The 17,840-nt window shown below is 40.9% G+C and overlaps 2 protein-coding genes and 5 non-coding genes across 7 annotated transcripts; 2 read left to right on the top strand and 5 right to left on the bottom strand.

Moving 5' to 3' along the window:
- The first annotated feature begins 574 nt into the window (after nt 1–574).
- SWI5 (SWI5 homologous recombination repair protein) lies at nt 575–3,219 on the top strand. Its single transcript, XM_053473378.1, has 5 exons — nt 575–769; nt 1,369–1,417; nt 2,069–2,193; nt 2,267–2,361; nt 2,872–3,219. The coding sequence occupies exons 1-5, from the start codon at nt 621–623 to the stop codon at nt 2,934–2,936; spliced, it is 483 nt and encodes a 160-aa protein (XP_053329353.1). The 5' UTR covers nt 575–620; the 3' UTR covers nt 2,937–3,219.
- A 1,144-nt stretch (nt 3,220–4,363) lies between these two features.
- Nucleotides 4,364–4,452, bottom strand: TRNAR-UCU (transfer RNA arginine (anticodon UCU)). The gene is given in 2 exon segments: nt 4,364–4,399; nt 4,416–4,452. It is a non-coding gene; the product is annotated as a tRNA-Arg (tRNA).
- An 855-nt stretch (nt 4,453–5,307) lies between these two features.
- Nucleotides 5,308–5,393, bottom strand: TRNAR-UCU (transfer RNA arginine (anticodon UCU)). The gene is given in 2 exon segments: nt 5,308–5,343; nt 5,357–5,393. It is a non-coding gene; the product is annotated as a tRNA-Arg (tRNA).
- Nucleotides 5,394–5,909: 516 nt separating this feature from the next.
- TRNAR-UCU (transfer RNA arginine (anticodon UCU)) lies at nt 5,910–5,996 on the bottom strand. Its single transcript is given in 2 exon segments — nt 5,910–5,945; nt 5,960–5,996. It is a non-coding gene; the product is annotated as a tRNA-Arg (tRNA).
- A 370-nt stretch (nt 5,997–6,366) lies between these two features.
- On the bottom strand, nt 6,367–6,452 carry TRNAR-UCU (transfer RNA arginine (anticodon UCU)). The gene is given in 2 exon segments: nt 6,367–6,402; nt 6,416–6,452. It is a non-coding gene; the product is annotated as a tRNA-Arg (tRNA).
- Nucleotides 6,453–6,943: 491 nt separating this feature from the next.
- TRNAR-UCU (transfer RNA arginine (anticodon UCU)) lies at nt 6,944–7,029 on the bottom strand. Its single transcript is given in 2 exon segments — nt 6,944–6,979; nt 6,993–7,029. It is a non-coding gene; the product is annotated as a tRNA-Arg (tRNA).
- Nucleotides 7,030–9,685: 2,656 nt separating this feature from the next.
- TBC1D13 (TBC1 domain family member 13) lies at nt 9,686–17,742 on the top strand. Its single transcript, XM_053472559.1, has 12 exons — nt 9,686–9,732; nt 10,358–10,431; nt 10,920–10,960; nt 11,053–11,114; nt 12,099–12,198; nt 12,523–12,605; nt 13,195–13,354; nt 13,798–14,008; nt 14,697–14,860; nt 15,126–15,286; nt 15,736–15,793; nt 16,239–17,742. The coding sequence occupies exons 1-12, from the start codon at nt 9,710–9,712 to the stop codon at nt 16,308–16,310; spliced, it is 1,209 nt and encodes a 402-aa protein (XP_053328534.1). The 5' UTR covers nt 9,686–9,709; the 3' UTR covers nt 16,311–17,742.
- Nucleotides 17,743–17,840: the final 98 nt, after the last annotated feature.

The raw sequence follows: 17,840 nt of genomic DNA, 5'->3' as shown, positions 1-17,840 counted from the left end.
GAGCACATTTACCAATCTATATCCCATACCGCCCGACAATTTAAATGTTATAGGAACCTGTAATCTATTGGCAACCGGTTATATAGGTCAGGAAGTTATTTCATTTCTACACATAATTTCTGTGCTTGTTATTTTTGAGGCTATAAAGCACTGTGATCCGCTCACACCCAGAAAAGAGGGTCGTCAAAAGGGATTGGGTCCAAATGAAGGACTCATCCTCCCAGGCCACAGGCCACTTGTTACTGTCACTAATATAGGGGGTATCTATGCTCACATGTCAATCAGTGCATCATTCATTTATCCATTTTGTCATGTCTCACTATATATAATGTTATTTACTATATATATGTGTGTGTGTATATATGTATGTATATATATATATCCATAAGGATATACACACACACACACACATATGTAATATATATATATATATATATATATATATATATATATATATATACCGGTATATCATCAGGATTGCAATAGACAGCGCCCGGATTTCCCCAGTCAGTTTGCGCTGCCGGAGCTTGGTCACATGACTATTCAGCAGTGTCACGTGACTGATCAGCTGACAACACATCTTGTTTCTGCAGTCAGGGATCCCACAGGCCCTGCTTATAATGTCACAGCCGGGTAGCCCTTATCCCGGTCATCTCCAGGACAGCGGACCGGCTTCCCCCGGGGCAGAAAGCTCTGATCCGGCACCACATACCGAGGTATCTACCCCAGTGTCTTCTGCTGCCACTGGGCAGAGGAGTAACTTCCGGAGGTAAGTCATGGGGGTGGGAGCACTGTGATGTGCACCTCTCTTATCTAAAGGGTTAATCTATGAATAAGACTGCACTCTCTTGCCACTGAAAGGGTTGATGCAGGAGCAGGTAATGGTTGGTAGTTGCATTATTGTCTATCTTGGCATTCAGGGGTTAAACTTTTTTTGTAGTCTTTTTAGACTTTTGGATTGTTATCGAGTTCAGCATTTTTCCTGTTTCTACGGCAACAACCTGTCAGTGTCTGGTTATGTGTCACATGACCATTAAGCCTTTACATCCAAAAATATACAGGTAGCATCAATGAATTTAATTGTTTATAATCAGGGTTAACGGGGTTAGGAATAAAATGTGTAAATAGTGTTAATCTCAACAGGGTACATGGGACGGAAAGTTTAAAAGACTCATTCGTCCCCCCCTGTCTCCTGCTGTAAAGACTCAAACCTTAATCAGTAGTTGGCCTCGTCTTAGATTCAGGAGCCATATGTTTATCCCATGCGTGTTTAATCCCCTCACTGTATTACCCTCTACCACCTCTGCTGGGAGGCTGTTCCAATCATCTACCACCCTCTTTAACGTCTTCCTTTCTGTTTGTGTCTAGAACGCCACTCGGAATCCGAAGACATTTTAATAAAGGATTTAAATCGCCTGTATGTATTCTATAATGCTGTCTGTCTGTCCGTCTGTCTGAAACCCACCTATGTTTACATATAATAACGCACACTTTGTATATCATTCTTTTAAGGATTCAATTTGAAATATGATAGGTCTTCGTAATATGAAATCCACTAATAATGATAATGCGTTTTTTATGCGTCTGGCATGTGCCGATGTCTGTGCCAGACGAGGGGTCTGTAGCCCATGGGGGCACTGGCAGTCACGCAAGCAACTGCCCCCCAATGCATAGGCTTCTGGTACCAATACATGGGGGGGATGCACACGAGAGATGCCTACATTATTCCAAAAATGGTGATGGAGGGCGACAAAGGGGCTTCTTGCCTGGGGTGCTATTTGGTCTATGATCAGCCTGGCATACAGATAGAAATTACAGACGTGGGAGTTCAGGCTTTCTGAATTGTGTAGAGGATTGTGGGAGGATCTGTATGCGCATGCACTCTATTTAACATGGATAAGGTGCTAGGTGACCCCCCCCCCCCCCCCGATGCAGACCACCCATTACTTATGAATGAAATATTCACACCGGATCTCATTCATTAAATCTACCCAGCCTTCTTTCTCTAATGCCAAGATACATTTAAATGAATATTTATATATCCCCCCAATATATGTTTTTGACTCAGCGGGTCGAGTCTCCGCGCTGCAGCCGGTCACCAAGTGTCTCAGAAGAGAGCCTGCAAAGAGAGATTTCACATCTCCGGCAGAAGGAAGTCATTCTGGATCAGGAGATCGCCCAGCTGGAGGCTGAGTACGATACTCTAAATACTAGAATTATGTTCTAGAAGATGCCGTGCAGCTAATTGCTTCTGCTTCCCCCCCAGAGGTTACAGAATGTCTGAACTGGAACAACACATTTCACTTCTTCACCAGTACAACGACCTGAAAGATACTGGGCAGATGCTGCTGGGCAGGCTCGGTAAGGAATAATAAAGGGCCATTGGAACACAGGAGTGATGGGAGTGATAAAGGGCCATTGGAACACAGGAGTGATGGGAGTGATAAAGGGCCATTGGAACACAGGAGTGATGGGAGTGATAAAGGGCCATTGGAACACAGGAGTGATGGGAGTGATAAAGGGCCATTGGAACACAGGAGTGATGGGAGTGATAAAGGGCCATTGGAACACAGGAGTGATGGGAGTGATAAAGGGCCATTGGAACACAGGAGTGATGGGAGTGATAAACGGGCTCTGTACCCCTATGAAGATATTCCATTAAAAATCAGTCGTTTCCAGCTATATTAACCCCGTTTGCGCTGGATTTCTGATCCATTCCATGTTATTTTAATGGACAAAATTTGCTTTTCTTTCATTAACAAGGACATTTCTAAGTGACCCCACACTTTGGGACTGCAGTGAATATATATATATATGTTGTGACTGCGGTATTGCCAGCTTCTAATAATGATGCCCTTTTGTTTATTGCAGCTGTTCTCAGAGGTGTCACCACGAAAGACCTCTATGCAGAGTTTGGGATGGATTTAGAGGACTGAGAAACTGAATGAGTCCCCCAGATGGTCCCCTTCGTAATCTACCCCATTAACAGGCTTTGGGGAGCGAGATACACGTCACACCTGTTGTGTTTTGTGTTAGGAAGCGGTAGCAGCTGTTTCTCGGTTCTGAATACCCCATTGCAGGGGTAGGAGGCGTATGCCATTTAAAGCGGGGAGCTGTAAATTACAGTTTGATATCTGCTCATTGTAAAGTTACGTTCTGTTGGAAAAAGTGCTTATTTATTGCGAAACTAATGTTAAATAAAAATATTTTCTTAAATTATATTTTATATATAGCAATAAAATGTTTTTTTATATATGTTGGTAGCTGGAAGTTGAGATATATATGGAAAGATGACTGCAGCAATTCCTACTTTTGGGAATTAAGGAAAACTGAAGATATGAAGGTACTTTGTTTTCTGTAGCTTTCCAAATAAAAGGTGATGAGCTGCAAAACCCTGAGAATAGACATCGACAGACAAATGTTCTCCTGCAGTGAGGATAGCTTGTTTCGGCCCTAAAGCACAGCACGGGGTGGTGGGATATGATGTCATAACGGCTTTTAATCCGGTCCATGGGAGCTGTGCTGAGCCGATACAAAGCAGAACTAGGTGTGGGGAGATCAAAGGTTTCCCTTATGACTGGCCCATTGTGCAGCGGGACATGGGAGGCTTGATCACCCAAGATGGCGATCTGCCCCTGGGTTTTGTAGCAGGGGGACTTCTGCCCTAGGACAGTATACATCACTGTTTAGGATCCTCCGTACCAATAATTTTGTTTGGCAGCTGAACAATTATACTGAGATAAAAGTGTTGTTTCTCTATCTGCCAGTAGGTGGGACCTATCTAACATTTGTAAAGAATGGGCATTTTTTATGAAATCTGTTTCCTCTATGTTGTTGTATTCACTGGTCCTGTCAAGACTCGTTATATTTTCAAGGTTGCAACCACAATTTAGCTAACACAAAGCAGTTAGATTTCAGAGTTGTATTGTGGGGCTGTCTTCTGCTAGTCTGCCAGTAGGTGGCGATAGCGCCTATGTAAGTGTGCAACATGTGCCACTAACTTTCCCCTGTGATCTTTCTTTGTGTTACACAATAAATGAATAGATTACACAATGAATATCTCCGATTGTATTTTAATTAACTCATTTTCTCCCAGAGGTTAATGCAGGATACTTATCTTTAGCACAGCAGCACGAGCTTATGAAATCCTGGAGCCTTAATGTTCATTTGCAAACAGAAACTTCCCTAAACAATGTAGTTAGTGTTATGGCCATACAGTGAAAACAGAAACCTAAAAACTTTTTGAGATATGTAGGGATTCAGCTGGATGGTGAGAGGAGAGGAGTTTTTTCTGGTACTTTCGTGGAGGTCTGATATTCGACTTTCAAAGAAAAAAGAAGCAGTGTTCAGAGGAGCAAAATCACGACTCTGGTGGGACTCGAACCCACAACCTTTGAATGTCTTCAATTAACATCTAGAAGTCCAATGCGCTATCCATTGCGCCACAGAGCCGCCTTGTACACAACTCTGACAAATACTCCCATCCAGTGAATTCCAGATCCACTTTTTGAACATTAATCTTTATTTAGGAAATGTTACTTATACAAATGTATTGACTTATAGCTTCACCTTGGAATAGCAAAATAATAATAATAATAATAACAACAAAATGTATAATGAAAACTGATAATTATTAAGTGCTCTGAGCAGAGCACGCTGTGCCAGCAGTTACACCTTTTACAATGTATTGGCAGGCATACCCAGGAACTCTCAGGGTTTGACCATGAGTCTCAGGACTTTTGCCCTAATCTCAGGTTGAAGGGGCAGATTCTCAGGTGCTTTATAGTGTACACTGACCTGATGATATCTAACACTCCCAGTTGGTGAATTTGCTCCCACTATGTTATGGTTGATATCCCTGCTTGAATGCAGGTGGCTCAATTCAGTGTATCTTTAAATAATCGCAAGCCAAGGTTTCCATGCGTATTAGACACATATAATGAGTCACTACATGGAATATGCATGGTGTGCCATTAAAGGGTTAATATTTAGAGTGCCTCAGGGATGGCTCATGTAGACAGTTCCCGGGTACTATGTTAGTAAGTAGTAAAATATATATTTATGCATCATTTAACCACAATTCATCTTGTTTGTAGTAGAAACATGATTCTGGAATTCAGAGAAGAGTATGAAGAACAGAAAAAAACAGCTGTTTAGTAGGTAAAGCATTAACAATATGCAAGCATTTGTTTATTTATTGGATTGAGGTGAGAGAGTTTAGAACTTTGAGGTTATTGTAAATAAGTGTTAAGGTGGTGTTGCCGTTCAGATACCTGCACATTAAATGTCTATCTAGGGTGTAAAACACGACTCTGGTGGGACTCGAACCCACAACCTTTGAATGCCTACAATACTCTAGAAGTCCAATGCGCTATCCATTGCGCCACAGAGCCACCTTATGTATGATGCATAATGCATGACCATCGTGGACACATCAGCAATTATATTAATCAGTTGGACCAACAAGATGACCTTCCTTTTTACTCCAATGACCTTTCAGTTAGAATCAATCTCAGTAAGGGAGGACCCATTCCTGCCCTGTTGAGTGATGTGGGAGAAAGAAGGAGCCTGAGGAAAAGGACTCAGAAATCGATCAATGAGGCCTCAAAGTCAGAACTGGGACCAGTAATAACATTTTGATGGAAGTAGTGCGTGGAAAGCAGTATCTTCTGTCCTCCACATCAACTCATTATTTTGGTACAATCCCTCCACATACCTGTAACTGCTGCCAACTAAAGCAAATCAAATGCCCCAAGATCTGAGTTCCACACAGCATCCCTGTACAGGAAAAAATACAACCCTGGGGGAATCCGAATCCACAAGCTTCCAAGGTTTTTAACACGGACCCATCGGGCACAGGGGTGAGTCTGCTGGGGTGGGGGACTTCTGAGCTAACTGGAGCTAAAACACAACTCTGGTGGGACTTGAACCCACAACCTTTGAATGCTTACATTTGTTCTAGAAGTCCAATGCGCTATCCATTGCGCCACAGAGCCACCTTACACATAATGTGCCTGGACACATCAGCAATTATATGAATCAGTTGAACCAACAACCTGACCTTTTTTCCTCCAATGACCTTTCAGTTAGAATCAATCTCAGTAAGGGAGGACCCATTCCTGCCCTGTTGAGTGATGTGGGAGAGAGAAGGAGCCTGAGGAACCGGCCTCAGAAATTTTGGTAAATCCCTGCACATACCTTAACTGCTGACAACTAAAGCAAATCAATTGCCCCAACATCTGAGTTACACACAGCATCCCTGTACAGGAAAAAATACAATGCTGGAGGGATGGGAAACCACATCTTTCCAAGGTTTTCAACAAAGCCCCATCGGGCTCAGGGGTGGGGGGCTTTGGAGCTAAAATATGACTCTGGTGGGACTCGAACGCACAACCTTTGAATGCCTACATTTTTCTAGAAGTCCAATGCGCTATCCATTGCGCCACAGAGCCACTTTACACATGATGTGCCTGGACACATCAGCAATTATATGAATCAGTTGAACCAACAACATAAACTTCCTTTTTCCTCCAATGCCTTTCAGTTAGAATCAATCTCAGTAAGGGAGGACCCATTCCTGCCCTGTTGAGTGATGTAGGAGAAAGAAGGAGCCTGAGGAACCGGCCTCAGAAATCGATAAATGAGGCCTCAAAGTCAGAATTGAGACCAGTCATAACATTTTGATGTAAGTAGTGCGTGGAAAGCAGTATCTTCTGTCCTCCACATCAACTCATTATTTTGGTACAATCCCTCCACATACCTGTAACTGCTGCCAACTAAAGCAAATCAAAGGCCCCAAGATCTGAGTTACACACAGCATCCCTGTACAGGAAAAAACACAACCCTGGGGGAATCCAAACTCACAAACTTCCAAGGCTTTTGACATGGACCCATCGGGGAACAGGGGTGAGTCTGCTGGGAAGGGGGCTTTGGAGCTAAAACATGACTCTGGTGGGACTCGAACCCACAACCTTTGAATGCCTACATTTTTCTAGAAGTCCAATGCGCTATCCATTGCGCCACAGAGCCACTTTACACATGACTATAATGGACACATCAGTGATTATATGAATCAGTTGAACCAACAAAATGACCTTCCTTTTTCCTCCAATGACCTTTCAGTTAGCATCATTAAAAACATTTTAATGTAAGTGATTTGCGGTATCCATTTACAACATTTTGATGTAAGTTGTGTGTGGAAAGCAGTATCTTCTGTCCTCCACACCACCTCATTATTTTGGTACTTCTTCACACTAGTAGTCCAATGCGCTATCTATTGTGCCACAAAGCCATCATACGCATGTTTTAATAGTTTGTGAATTTTTCTGACAGTCTCCAGTCCTTCAGCTATTTATTACTTGCATTCTGCCCATTTTCACCGCTCTCCACCAACTTCATCCTACTTCATTCATAAGCTTCCAATTAAATTATTTAATTTTTCCAGATGCACCTAACGTAAAATCCAGCTTTCCTTATCCCATTACAGCTCCTTCCTCCCATAATATTCTGCACTCCTCCTCATCCCATCAGCAGTGACCCAAAGGGCCTGTAGCTCTGGTTCCTGATTGGAAAACCAAGGGATGTATAGGGATAAACATCCCTATATATATCTTACTGTGCTTATAGAAGATATATATTATAATAAAATATAATAAATATACAATATTATTAGATATATTATATGTGTGTGTATATATAATATTATATAATATTATATATAATAATATTATAAAATATTATTATATATAATAATATATAATATATGTAATAATACCAATAGCACCGTCACCTAGACGTTATACAGGACCCCTCTTCCCCTTCATGATGCTCATGTGACCCCCACTAGCTGTGCAGGAACAGACTATGTCTCTCCCCTCCACAGTTCCTGTTTAGTGATGTCCGGATCATGAACGAATCGTTCATTTGATCCGGTTCTTTTTAGTGATCCGGATGAGTCGGTTCACTAGACTGAACGATTCGTTTGTAGCGGTTCAGTCTGTGAATCATCATGCAGCTGTAACCTGATCCTAGAGCTGTGAGTCATCTGCAGAGCACTCTGGGGTCAGGTTACAGCTCATTAATTCTCACAGGAACGATGACTCATAGAGTCAGAGAGTCGTTCAAAGAGTCGAATGATCCGAAGAGTCGAATGAACCGAAGAGTCGAATGAACCGAAGAGTCGAATGAACCGAAGAGTCGAATGAACCGAAGAGTCGAATGAACCGAAGAGTCGAATGATTCGAATCTTACAGGGATCCGGATCTTACAAGGATCCGAATCTTACAGAGATTCGAATCATTCAGAGAATATTACTGATACCATACTTTTATAAATAAATACATTAATAATGTTCACACTGCCCCCAGGATTTAGATTCCCATGAGTTTGCCCCCCTTTACCTATAACTGCACCTACAGTTAACTTTATTAAATTAATTAAATTAACCCTCAATCATCAGCATAAAATTAACCCTTATACCCCATCAACCATAACTGCCCCTGAAATTAACCGTAAAGATCCCATTAACCATAACGGCCCCTGAAATTAACCCTAATAAATTGGTATGGTTGATGGGGTATTTAGTGTTAATTTGGGGGCAGTTATGCTTAATGGGGTGTTTAAGGATAATTTAGGGGCAGTTATGCTTAATGGGGTCTTTAGTGTTAATTTAGGGGCAGTTATGCTTAATGAGGTGTTTAGGGTTAATTTGGGGGCAGTTATGCTTAATGGGGTCTTTAGTGTTAATTTAGGGGCATTTATGCTTAATGAGGTGTTTAGGGTTAATTTGGGGGCAGTTATGCTTAATGGGGTGTTTAGGGTTAATTTGGGGGCAGTTATGCTTAATGGGGTCTTTAGTGTTAATTTGGGGCAGTTATGCTTAATGGGGTCTTTAGTGTTAATTTGGGGGCAGTTATGCTTAATGGGGTGTTTAGGGTTAATTTGGGGGCAGTTATGCTTAATGGGGTGTTTAGGGTTAATTTAGGGGCAGTTATGCTTAATGGGGTGTTTAGGGTTAATTTGGGGGCAGTTATGGTTAATGGGGTGTTAAGGGTTAATTTTAGGGGCAGTCATGGTTGATGGGGTGTTAAGGGTTAATTTTAGGGCAGTCATGGTTGATGGGGTGTTTAGGGTTAATTTAATGGTGAGGGTTAATTTAATTAATTTAATAAAGTTAGCTTAAGGTGCAGTTGCAGGTAAAGGGGAATGTAAATCCTGGGGGCAGTGATTATTAATGTATTTATTTATAACAGTATGGTGACATTCTCTGAATGATTAGAATGCCAATGAAGGCAGAGAGTCGTTCAAAGATCCGGATCTTACAATGATCCGGATCTTACAATGATCCGGATCTTACAATGATCCGGATCTTACAGTGATCCGGATCACTGTAAGATTCGGATCCCTGTAAGATCCGAATCTTTGAACGACTCTCTGCCTTCATTGACATCACTGGAGGCAGGGGGGAGGATTCATAATGAAAGGGGCGGGGCCAATCGTTAGTGTGCCTGCACAGAGTTACTGGAAAACAGTAACTCCGTGCAGACACACTGAGTGATCCGAAGATCCGGATCATGAATCGGATCATTTCAGTGAACGAATCGAAATGATCCGATTCACTTTAATGATCCGAACTTCCCATCACTATTCCTGTTTCCTGCCGGAATGTTTCTACCCACCCACCGCATCTCTAAACCCACCGGAAGTCAACATGTCGAGTCTGCACAAGACCAAGTAAGAGAAGCTCCAGGCTTCGGTAACCGGTTTTAGTGGCAAGTGATACGGGATACGGAGAGGAAGGTGGCCCGTGGCGTGCTGTTAGACGGCAGGGAAGTGACTTTTATGTGACAGTGGCCACGGGTGCACAGGGGGAGGTGGTCCTGGGTGACAGTTGTCTATACCTCAGGAGTGAGTGCATTGTCGTTAACGTTATGTGGCAGTTTATATATAACAGCTATAAAATGGTTGTCTTTATTACTCATACATGAGTTTTATGGGTGGTTTTGTTTGCTGAATGAGCGATTTAACCCCATGAGGACTAGTGTGGTGTGTGACAGGTTGCCTGAAAGGCAATTTATTAGAGGCGATGTAGGGCAAATCGTAATTAGACACTGATGTGGCAGCAAATGAGTTAAATGGCAGGTTTATTATTCAGCGTGTGACGCATGATCGCGATATCTATAGTAACGTTCTTTGTGAACTGTGATTAAACGTGTTTTTTTTTTTAATATTCCCGTTTCCAGCTTATATTGTATCGTTTTAATTTGTATTTAATTTACGTAACATAGTGTTGACATATGTTATTTTTTAGTAAGGTATTTGCAGTGTTATTTGACGCGTATTTTCTCATCATGTCTAGGATTGCGAAGTTCCAGAGCATTCTCAGTGAAGCGCACATCAACCTGCCCGTGTTAAGGGAGCTTTGCTTTAGCGGTAAGGTGTACTTTATCCTGTATTTAGTCAAAATGCTGGATTTTGGCTTATTAGGTAGAAAAGAAAACAAACCCTACTTTTTTAAAGTAATCTTGGCACGAATGCTGTAATTAAGATTCCGTTCTCCTAGTTTCACCTAATAGATGATTAACAATCAAAACTGGAATTAGTTAATATGCCGAAGACCTGCTTTTTTCCTTTAAGGACGCCTATTCCGGATTTATTGAACTCGGCATATGCAGCGAATCATGAACATGTTTTAATTTGAATTCTTTGATAATTCTGTGTTGTTATCACTGTCCTCTTGCTGCCCAAATATGCAGATCAAGTGTTTCTTATGCAGAATGCTGTCTGTCAGATACATTTCAGTGCTGGAATCAGCATAGCTATATATAGAGTATTTTAATATGCATTCTTCTATTTTGGGGATGTTAGGGGCATTAGACTGTACTACATATTGGATTATATACATGTCATTTTCTTCATAGGAATCCCATTTGAAGGAGGAATTCGGTGTCTCTGTTGGAAGGTGAGTTCTAGTTATTGTAGTTTTTATTTTAATTATACAAAGTTTTAACTATACTTCTTCACAATATTTGTATATTTTCTTTTTTCCCCCAGATATTACTAAACTATCTCCCCGCAGAACGATCGCTATGGGATTCTGTGCTGGAGAAACAGAGGTGAGTCCAGAAATATCAGTTGTCACGGCCACTTAATGAGTTTAGGCATGAATGGTATGACAAGTACAAAAAATATAAAGGTGCTCTTGTGTTGAATTGCATGCATCAATAGGCACATTTTTGGGATCTACAACTCCCATAATGCATAGCAGGCTACAGACAAAGGTTGCGCTTTATTAGTAGTCTATTTATAACTTCCAAACAGACACATTAAATGGGCTGTGAATGTTCTTGGTACTTGCTTCTTATTCTTATAGACTTGCATTGTGCGTTTCATATCCTCTCAAAGCCTGGTGGGTAGTAGATAAATGGAACAGCCTCCCAGCAGAAGTGGTTAAGAGGCTAATGCAGTGAAGGAATTAAAGCATGCATGGGATAGGCATAAAGCTATTCTGATGTTATGTAATGTGATGGATATGGATACGTATAGGAATAGATATATGTCCCATAAACATTTTAGATCACTGGTCCACATAGAAGTCATATTGTTTAGTCCTTGACTTTCCCTCTTCCTGATTTTTCTCCTTTAAGCACCCATCATTGTTTCCTTACTGGCACATCTATGCCGAGCTCAGCCCAGAGCTATTCGGTGTTTACATCCTCTGCTGGAGACGTACTCAACCCTTTTTAAATGCTGATATTACCCAATTCTAGCTCCAGTGACCTCTCTTCACTCCCTTATAACTCATCTCTCTTCCTTCCTAAATCCGGACATCAACTCATCCTCTTCAACATCTCACGTGAGACTTCCTTCTCTAGGATGCATTCACTAAATGCGGAGTTCGCTGGAGAATCGATCATCTGTATCTGAATTAGCTAGTCTTACTCATTTATTTATTCCACTATTTATTTGGCAAGCAACTTTTATTCATTCTAAATACCCATTCAGTATCATCAGTTTAATAATATGGAGAGCAGGCCGGAGGCCTACTTTGTAGATTATTTCCATGCTTTGTGACACGATTCATCTCTTTTTATTTACAGAGAAACATATGCCCACTTCCTGAAAGAGATGATGATACGGCCGGGGATCGCCAAAGTCAAGTTTGGCATATCCAGGGAGGATGTGACTTTAGAAGATCATGTAAGTAGAAAAGTAAAGTATGATACTCGCCACAAATGATTACCCATAAACCTGTTAAAGCAGCACATAAAGTATCCATAGAAGGCAGATATGCTACAGCAAAACCATTGTGGGATCAAATTTTAAATGCCTGTTTCCCGTTAAAAAAAAAATTATATGTTTGAATTATAGCTTTTCAGCTACTTTAAACGTTAAAATCCTTATGCCCCAATAACCATGATGCTGTATGTTTCTTGTTCTTATAGCTTATTTATAGCCTATTTATATATATATATATATATATATTGTTTATAAAACCAGAATTAAAGTCTGAATTTCTTTCAGCCGCTAAATCCAAACCCGGACAGTCGGTGGAACACATACTTCAAAGATAATGAAGTGTTGCTGCAGATAGATAAGGATGTCAGGTAAGTGATAAGAACAGGACGTCTTTACGTAAGTTAGAGAACGTAGGTAACTGCTGGTAAGTCTTGGAAGTAATAGTAATTAAAACAACAATAATATAAAGTTTTCTACTTCTTAAATCCCATGATGTCGGAAATAGCCAATATCTCGAAGGATACTTAACGCAAAAATGACCGACTTTTAAGTAATATTTTTTTGTGATGTATTTTGCGGTCAGTAAATTTAAGGCATCTGCAGGGTCCTTAATACTGTGCAGAATTTCAAGAAACTATATGCTGAGTTGAAATACTAGACTAGGTCTTTGTCTAAAACCAGAGGGTCAGAGGCTTAGTTGTAGTGCAAGGGAGTGCTTTCCATTGAGAGAGTGGTAGATAAATGGAACAGTCTCCCAGCAGAAGTGGTAGAGGTTAATACAGTGAGGGAATTTAAACGTGCATAAGGCAAAGCCGGGCAAGGTTAAGAGTAGATGTTTTTGCAGAAGAAAAAAGAAAAAAAAGACAGACTAGATGGGCTGAATGGTTTTGATCTTCCATCAAATTGTATGTTTCAGTCTATACATATCTTTGTTTTATTGAATCTTTGTTCACGCAGGAGGCTGTGCCCTGATTTTTCATTTTTCCTCAACCCCACCGAGTACCCCTGCCGTTTAATTATGGACCACCAGAACGAATACGAGACCCTTTGGAAGCGCGTGGAGCAGACCACTCTAAAGTCCCAAACAGTGGCTCAAAACAGAAGCGGACTCACTTATGTAAGAACTGAATCTCAATATGTATTACGTCTGTATCTATTCCTTAAAAGAATTAGATACTGAGTGTTAATGGGGAACAAAAATGAAAAACAGATGACCTCATGGGGTTATGTATAACATGCCAAATAGTGGAGCAGCAATAGGAACATCCCTTTGGTTGCTATGGTAACTGCATCCGTTTTCCATGTGACTTTGTATTTGTACGGTCTGTGATTACATCACACTGTTTGTCTCGAAGGAAAGATTATAATAAAGCTGATGTCATATTGTGGTGTGGCTCAACACAGATGTACTTGGGAATGGCAAATGTAGAAAGTACCGCTGGAAGATACCCGCTGTATTTCTTTATGTACCATTTAGAGTATTTTAATTGGCGACCCGAATTCCGTAGGCTTTGAATTATTTCAGAAGTTTTATACATTGCTTGTCGTTGTTCCATCTAGGTGAGCTCCCCGTTAAAGACGTCAACTTCATACCCATTGAATGAGTATGACCCTTTACCCAATGGCTGCGAGGCTCACTGGGAGGTGGTGGAGAGAATCCTGTTCATCTACGCTAAGCTGAACCCTGGCATAGCCTACGTGCAAGGCATGAATGAAATCGTAGGGCCGATTTACTACACTTTTGCTACAAACCCCAACAGTTTGTGGAAAGGTGAGAACAGGGTTAGTATGGGAATAAAGGCATCCGTCTCTTGCTTGCACATTAACAGACATATCGCACCTATCCTTCTTTTTTTCCAAATATCTTTAACGGATTGTTACATTCACCTGGTGTTTTACAAATCTTTCTAATGACGTAATAGATTCTAGACATAATATTGAAGCACAGAGTGATTTCACCGGAATGTACGCTACAGTTCAAAGGTTTGGGGTCACTTAGAAATGTCCTTGTTTTTGAAACAAAATCAAATTGTGTCCATTAGTATCATATGAAATGGAACAGAAATCCAGCGCAGACGGGGTTAATGTTATAAATGACTATTGTAGCTGGAAGCAGCTGATTGTTAATGGAGTCTCTTCATAGGCGTACAGAAGCCATTTATCATGCCCATCACTCCTGTGTTCCAATGGCCCTTTGTCACTCCCATCACTCCTGTGTCCCAATGGCCCTTTATCACTCCCATCACTCCTGTGTTCCAATGGCACGTTGTGTTCCCTGATCCAAGTTTAAGTTTAAAACGCTAATTGATGGTTAGAAAACCCTTTTGCAATTATGTTACAGCCAGTATTTGCCTGCAGATAGGTAGATGACAACAGTCATTATATATGAATAAGACCAACTTGACAGAGCAATCCAGTGCTATGATTAGCCTAATCTCGTTCTCCTTCCATCACATCAGAGCACGCAGAAGCCGACACTTTCTTCTGCTTCACGAATCTGATGGCAGAGATCAGAGACAACTTCATTAAGAGTCTCGATGACTCCCAGTGTGGAATAACCTCCAAGATGGAGAAGGTTTACTCTACCCTGAAAGAGGAGGACGAGGAGCTCTACCTGAAATTGGTGAGAATCCTTGGGTTACAGCCAATCAAGGCAGACATGGTGAAGATATGCTTTGGGAGGGATTCGACTAAAGAGATTTTTTTCTGGGTGCCTGTAAGGTCCAAACTTGTTCATGTTTATGTCTCAGCGTCTGCATTATAATCTGACTTTATTATTTTATCAATCTCTGGTTTAACGTCTCTGGAATAACATCTCTTCCTGAAATCTGATCTGTTTTTTTTTTTTTGTTTTTTTTTTTTGTTTTTTTTTTACTTGGCCTCTCCAGCAAGAACAGAACATCAAGCCTCAGTTCTTTGCCTTCCGTTGGCTGACTCTTCTGCTTTCCCAAGAATTCGTGCTTCCTGATGTCATCCGGATCTGGGATTCACTATTTGCAGACGAGAAGAGATTCGACTTCCTCTTGAGAGTTTTATGTGCTATGCTCATGTAAGTGATCATTCAGGGAAAATAGACCTCTGTTCAGGGTCACACCATCTCCCCCCAAACTGTAACGGCAGAGCAGCTGCCTACATTCAAACTATAGAGACAAAAATAATTCCCACTCTGCGATTATCATCTTATTTCCCATTCTGGCCCTGTGTCTGTATGATAACACAGATGTTATTTACAGAAGAATAATATTCCAGTGCAAAGGTTCCTTGTTAGAAATGTGTTATAATTATAACTGCGGTTCCATTAAAAAATATGATAAAAAAAGTTTGCCAGATTTTGTTCTTAATGGTGAATTTGGTTGAATTATTTGTAAGAACACTTTGTTGCACATTATAACTTTCCATTTTTAGGTAGAAGAGGTACTCTTTTGGGTTAAAATTTGACGTTTTTTAACAAAGCTGGCAGTATTTTAATAGCTCGACTGGTAAACGTGTTTTTGGCAGATTAATCCGTGGTCAATTACTAGAAGGAGATTTCACAACGAATATGAGGCTGCTTCAGGTAAAATTCCATGTAAAGCTTCTATTAATAATGTTCTGTTTATGAATGACTATACATTCAAGGACTTTACTGAAAGGGTGGTAGATAAACGAAACCGCCTCCCAGCAGAAGTGGCAGAGGCTTATACAGTGAGGGAATTTAATATACAGTGAGGGAATTTAAAAATGCATAGGATAGGCATATGGCTCCTGAATTTAAGATGAGACCAACGACTGATTAAGGTTTAAGTCTTTGCAGCAGGATAGATGGGGGGGGGGGAAATGGAGCTGATCTGTCGGCACGTTCTATGTTTTTGTTGAGGGGAGGCGTCTCTTAGAGTCAACCCAAAGGAGCAGGTTTTTTATTTTTTTATTTACATGGCTATTTACAATAGGTAGGATGGGTTAAGGTTTTCCCAAAAGTGTTACCACGGTCACATTGATTCCGTTTCCTACCGCCTTTGCAGGATTACCCCCTTTCGGATGGCGATGTGCTCCCCATTTTGAAGAAAGCCAAGGAGCTGCAGGACTCCAAATAAAGCAAAGAGAAGACGGTGATGTCCCAACACTCTAGGCCGGCACCAGACAGTTCCTGTTTCGCAGATGGTCCCTTTCCGTAAGACACCTTGGGGATCCGTGTAGGTTCTGCTCTGTTCATAACGGCAAATTTCCACACTAACTCCTACTGCCCCGCTCCGGGGGGGCCCTGAACTCTGCTGCTCCAGATCAGCCAACGTACACTCGCCGACTCAAGAAGATCTGATTTCCTTTGGACTATGACCCGTTTGGCGTGTTTTGTTTTTGTCACTACTACACATGAAGAGAATGTTTCTGAGGTTGTATTACGCTATAGTAGGGTGACATCACACTTCGATTATGCACCTAAACACCTCCCGGTCCACACTACTCCCTGGGTTTCAGCCTCGGGCTTGTGGATGAGCGCCATGACTGTTCCTATACGTCACATGTGCCTATACATTATGTGGCCACCCATGCATGGAACAGCAATGCTTTACTCGTGGATTTCACACCCATAATGCCTCGATTCCTCGTCAGTCTGCTGGTAGACTGTTATCAGCCAACCGTAGCGTCTCTCTTCAGTCCCTAACCCTCCATCTGCTCTTTGGTTACTGAAATGTCAAATTGTAATGTTTAAGTAATGTTTAGTTTGATCTGAAATAGATTTTTACTTGGATTGTAAACCGGGTCCATTTATTTTATATATTTTGTTTTTATATATATATATTTCTTAAATACCTTTACCAAATTCGTTTGGTACAAAGCGAACCCCTAAATCATATTAAGGGGGTGCACAGTATTCCTATTTAAAAAGGCAGTTCTGTTCCTGGACTCTTCTTTTATGGCAATAAAGATAGCTAAAATACATATAATTCCCAAAAGGAAAGAGCGCAATACACAGGGGGGGGGACCCACATTTAATATTGCGGCGGTTTTCCAAGCTGGGGGGAAGGATTTTCTCTTTGCACATCTCACTTCCTGAGAAATGCTTCCCTAACAATCTGAACAGGAAATGAGCAGCGCAAATAAAAATTGCTTCCCCCACTATGTTAGAAAATAGAATGTGAAGGTCCAAATAAGTTTTATAACTAATTACTTATGGTTAGGGATTTTTTACCAACGTTTGTGATAACACATCTTAAACGTGCGTTGCATTGGCTGTAGCTGTAAACTGGGAAATACAACAGGACCGTTTTTTTTTTCATAATCCTCTCTAAGTTTTTGACGTAGATAATATTACAAAGTGTTACTTTTCTTTGTTGATTTCTATATGTTCCTGTACAGTCTTTGACCGCTGCTGTCTTGGCCAAATCGTGTTCCTCCATCTGCATGTAGCACGTAATAGCTGGTCTCATGGATGTGTTGCAGCGGCGAGCGGATGTCCGTATGTTTTTTCTATGTTGTGTGAATTTAGTTTTGTCTCAATAAATTTAGTAGTTTATTTGAATTGCATTATGTGTGGTGAGAGTTATACTGATCATATTGAATTACTTCATTTACAGTTTAATTTATAAAGCCATATCCTGCTGTTTCTATACACATTATTGGGG

This window comes from Spea bombifrons, chromosome 8 (genome assembly GCF_027358695.1).
Source record: "Spea bombifrons isolate aSpeBom1 chromosome 8, aSpeBom1.2.pri, whole genome shotgun sequence".
In the NCBI taxonomy this organism is placed as follows: domain Eukaryota; kingdom Metazoa; phylum Chordata; class Amphibia; order Anura; family Pelobatidae; genus Spea; species Spea bombifrons.
This window is presented reverse-complemented; position numbering and strand designations above follow the sequence as displayed.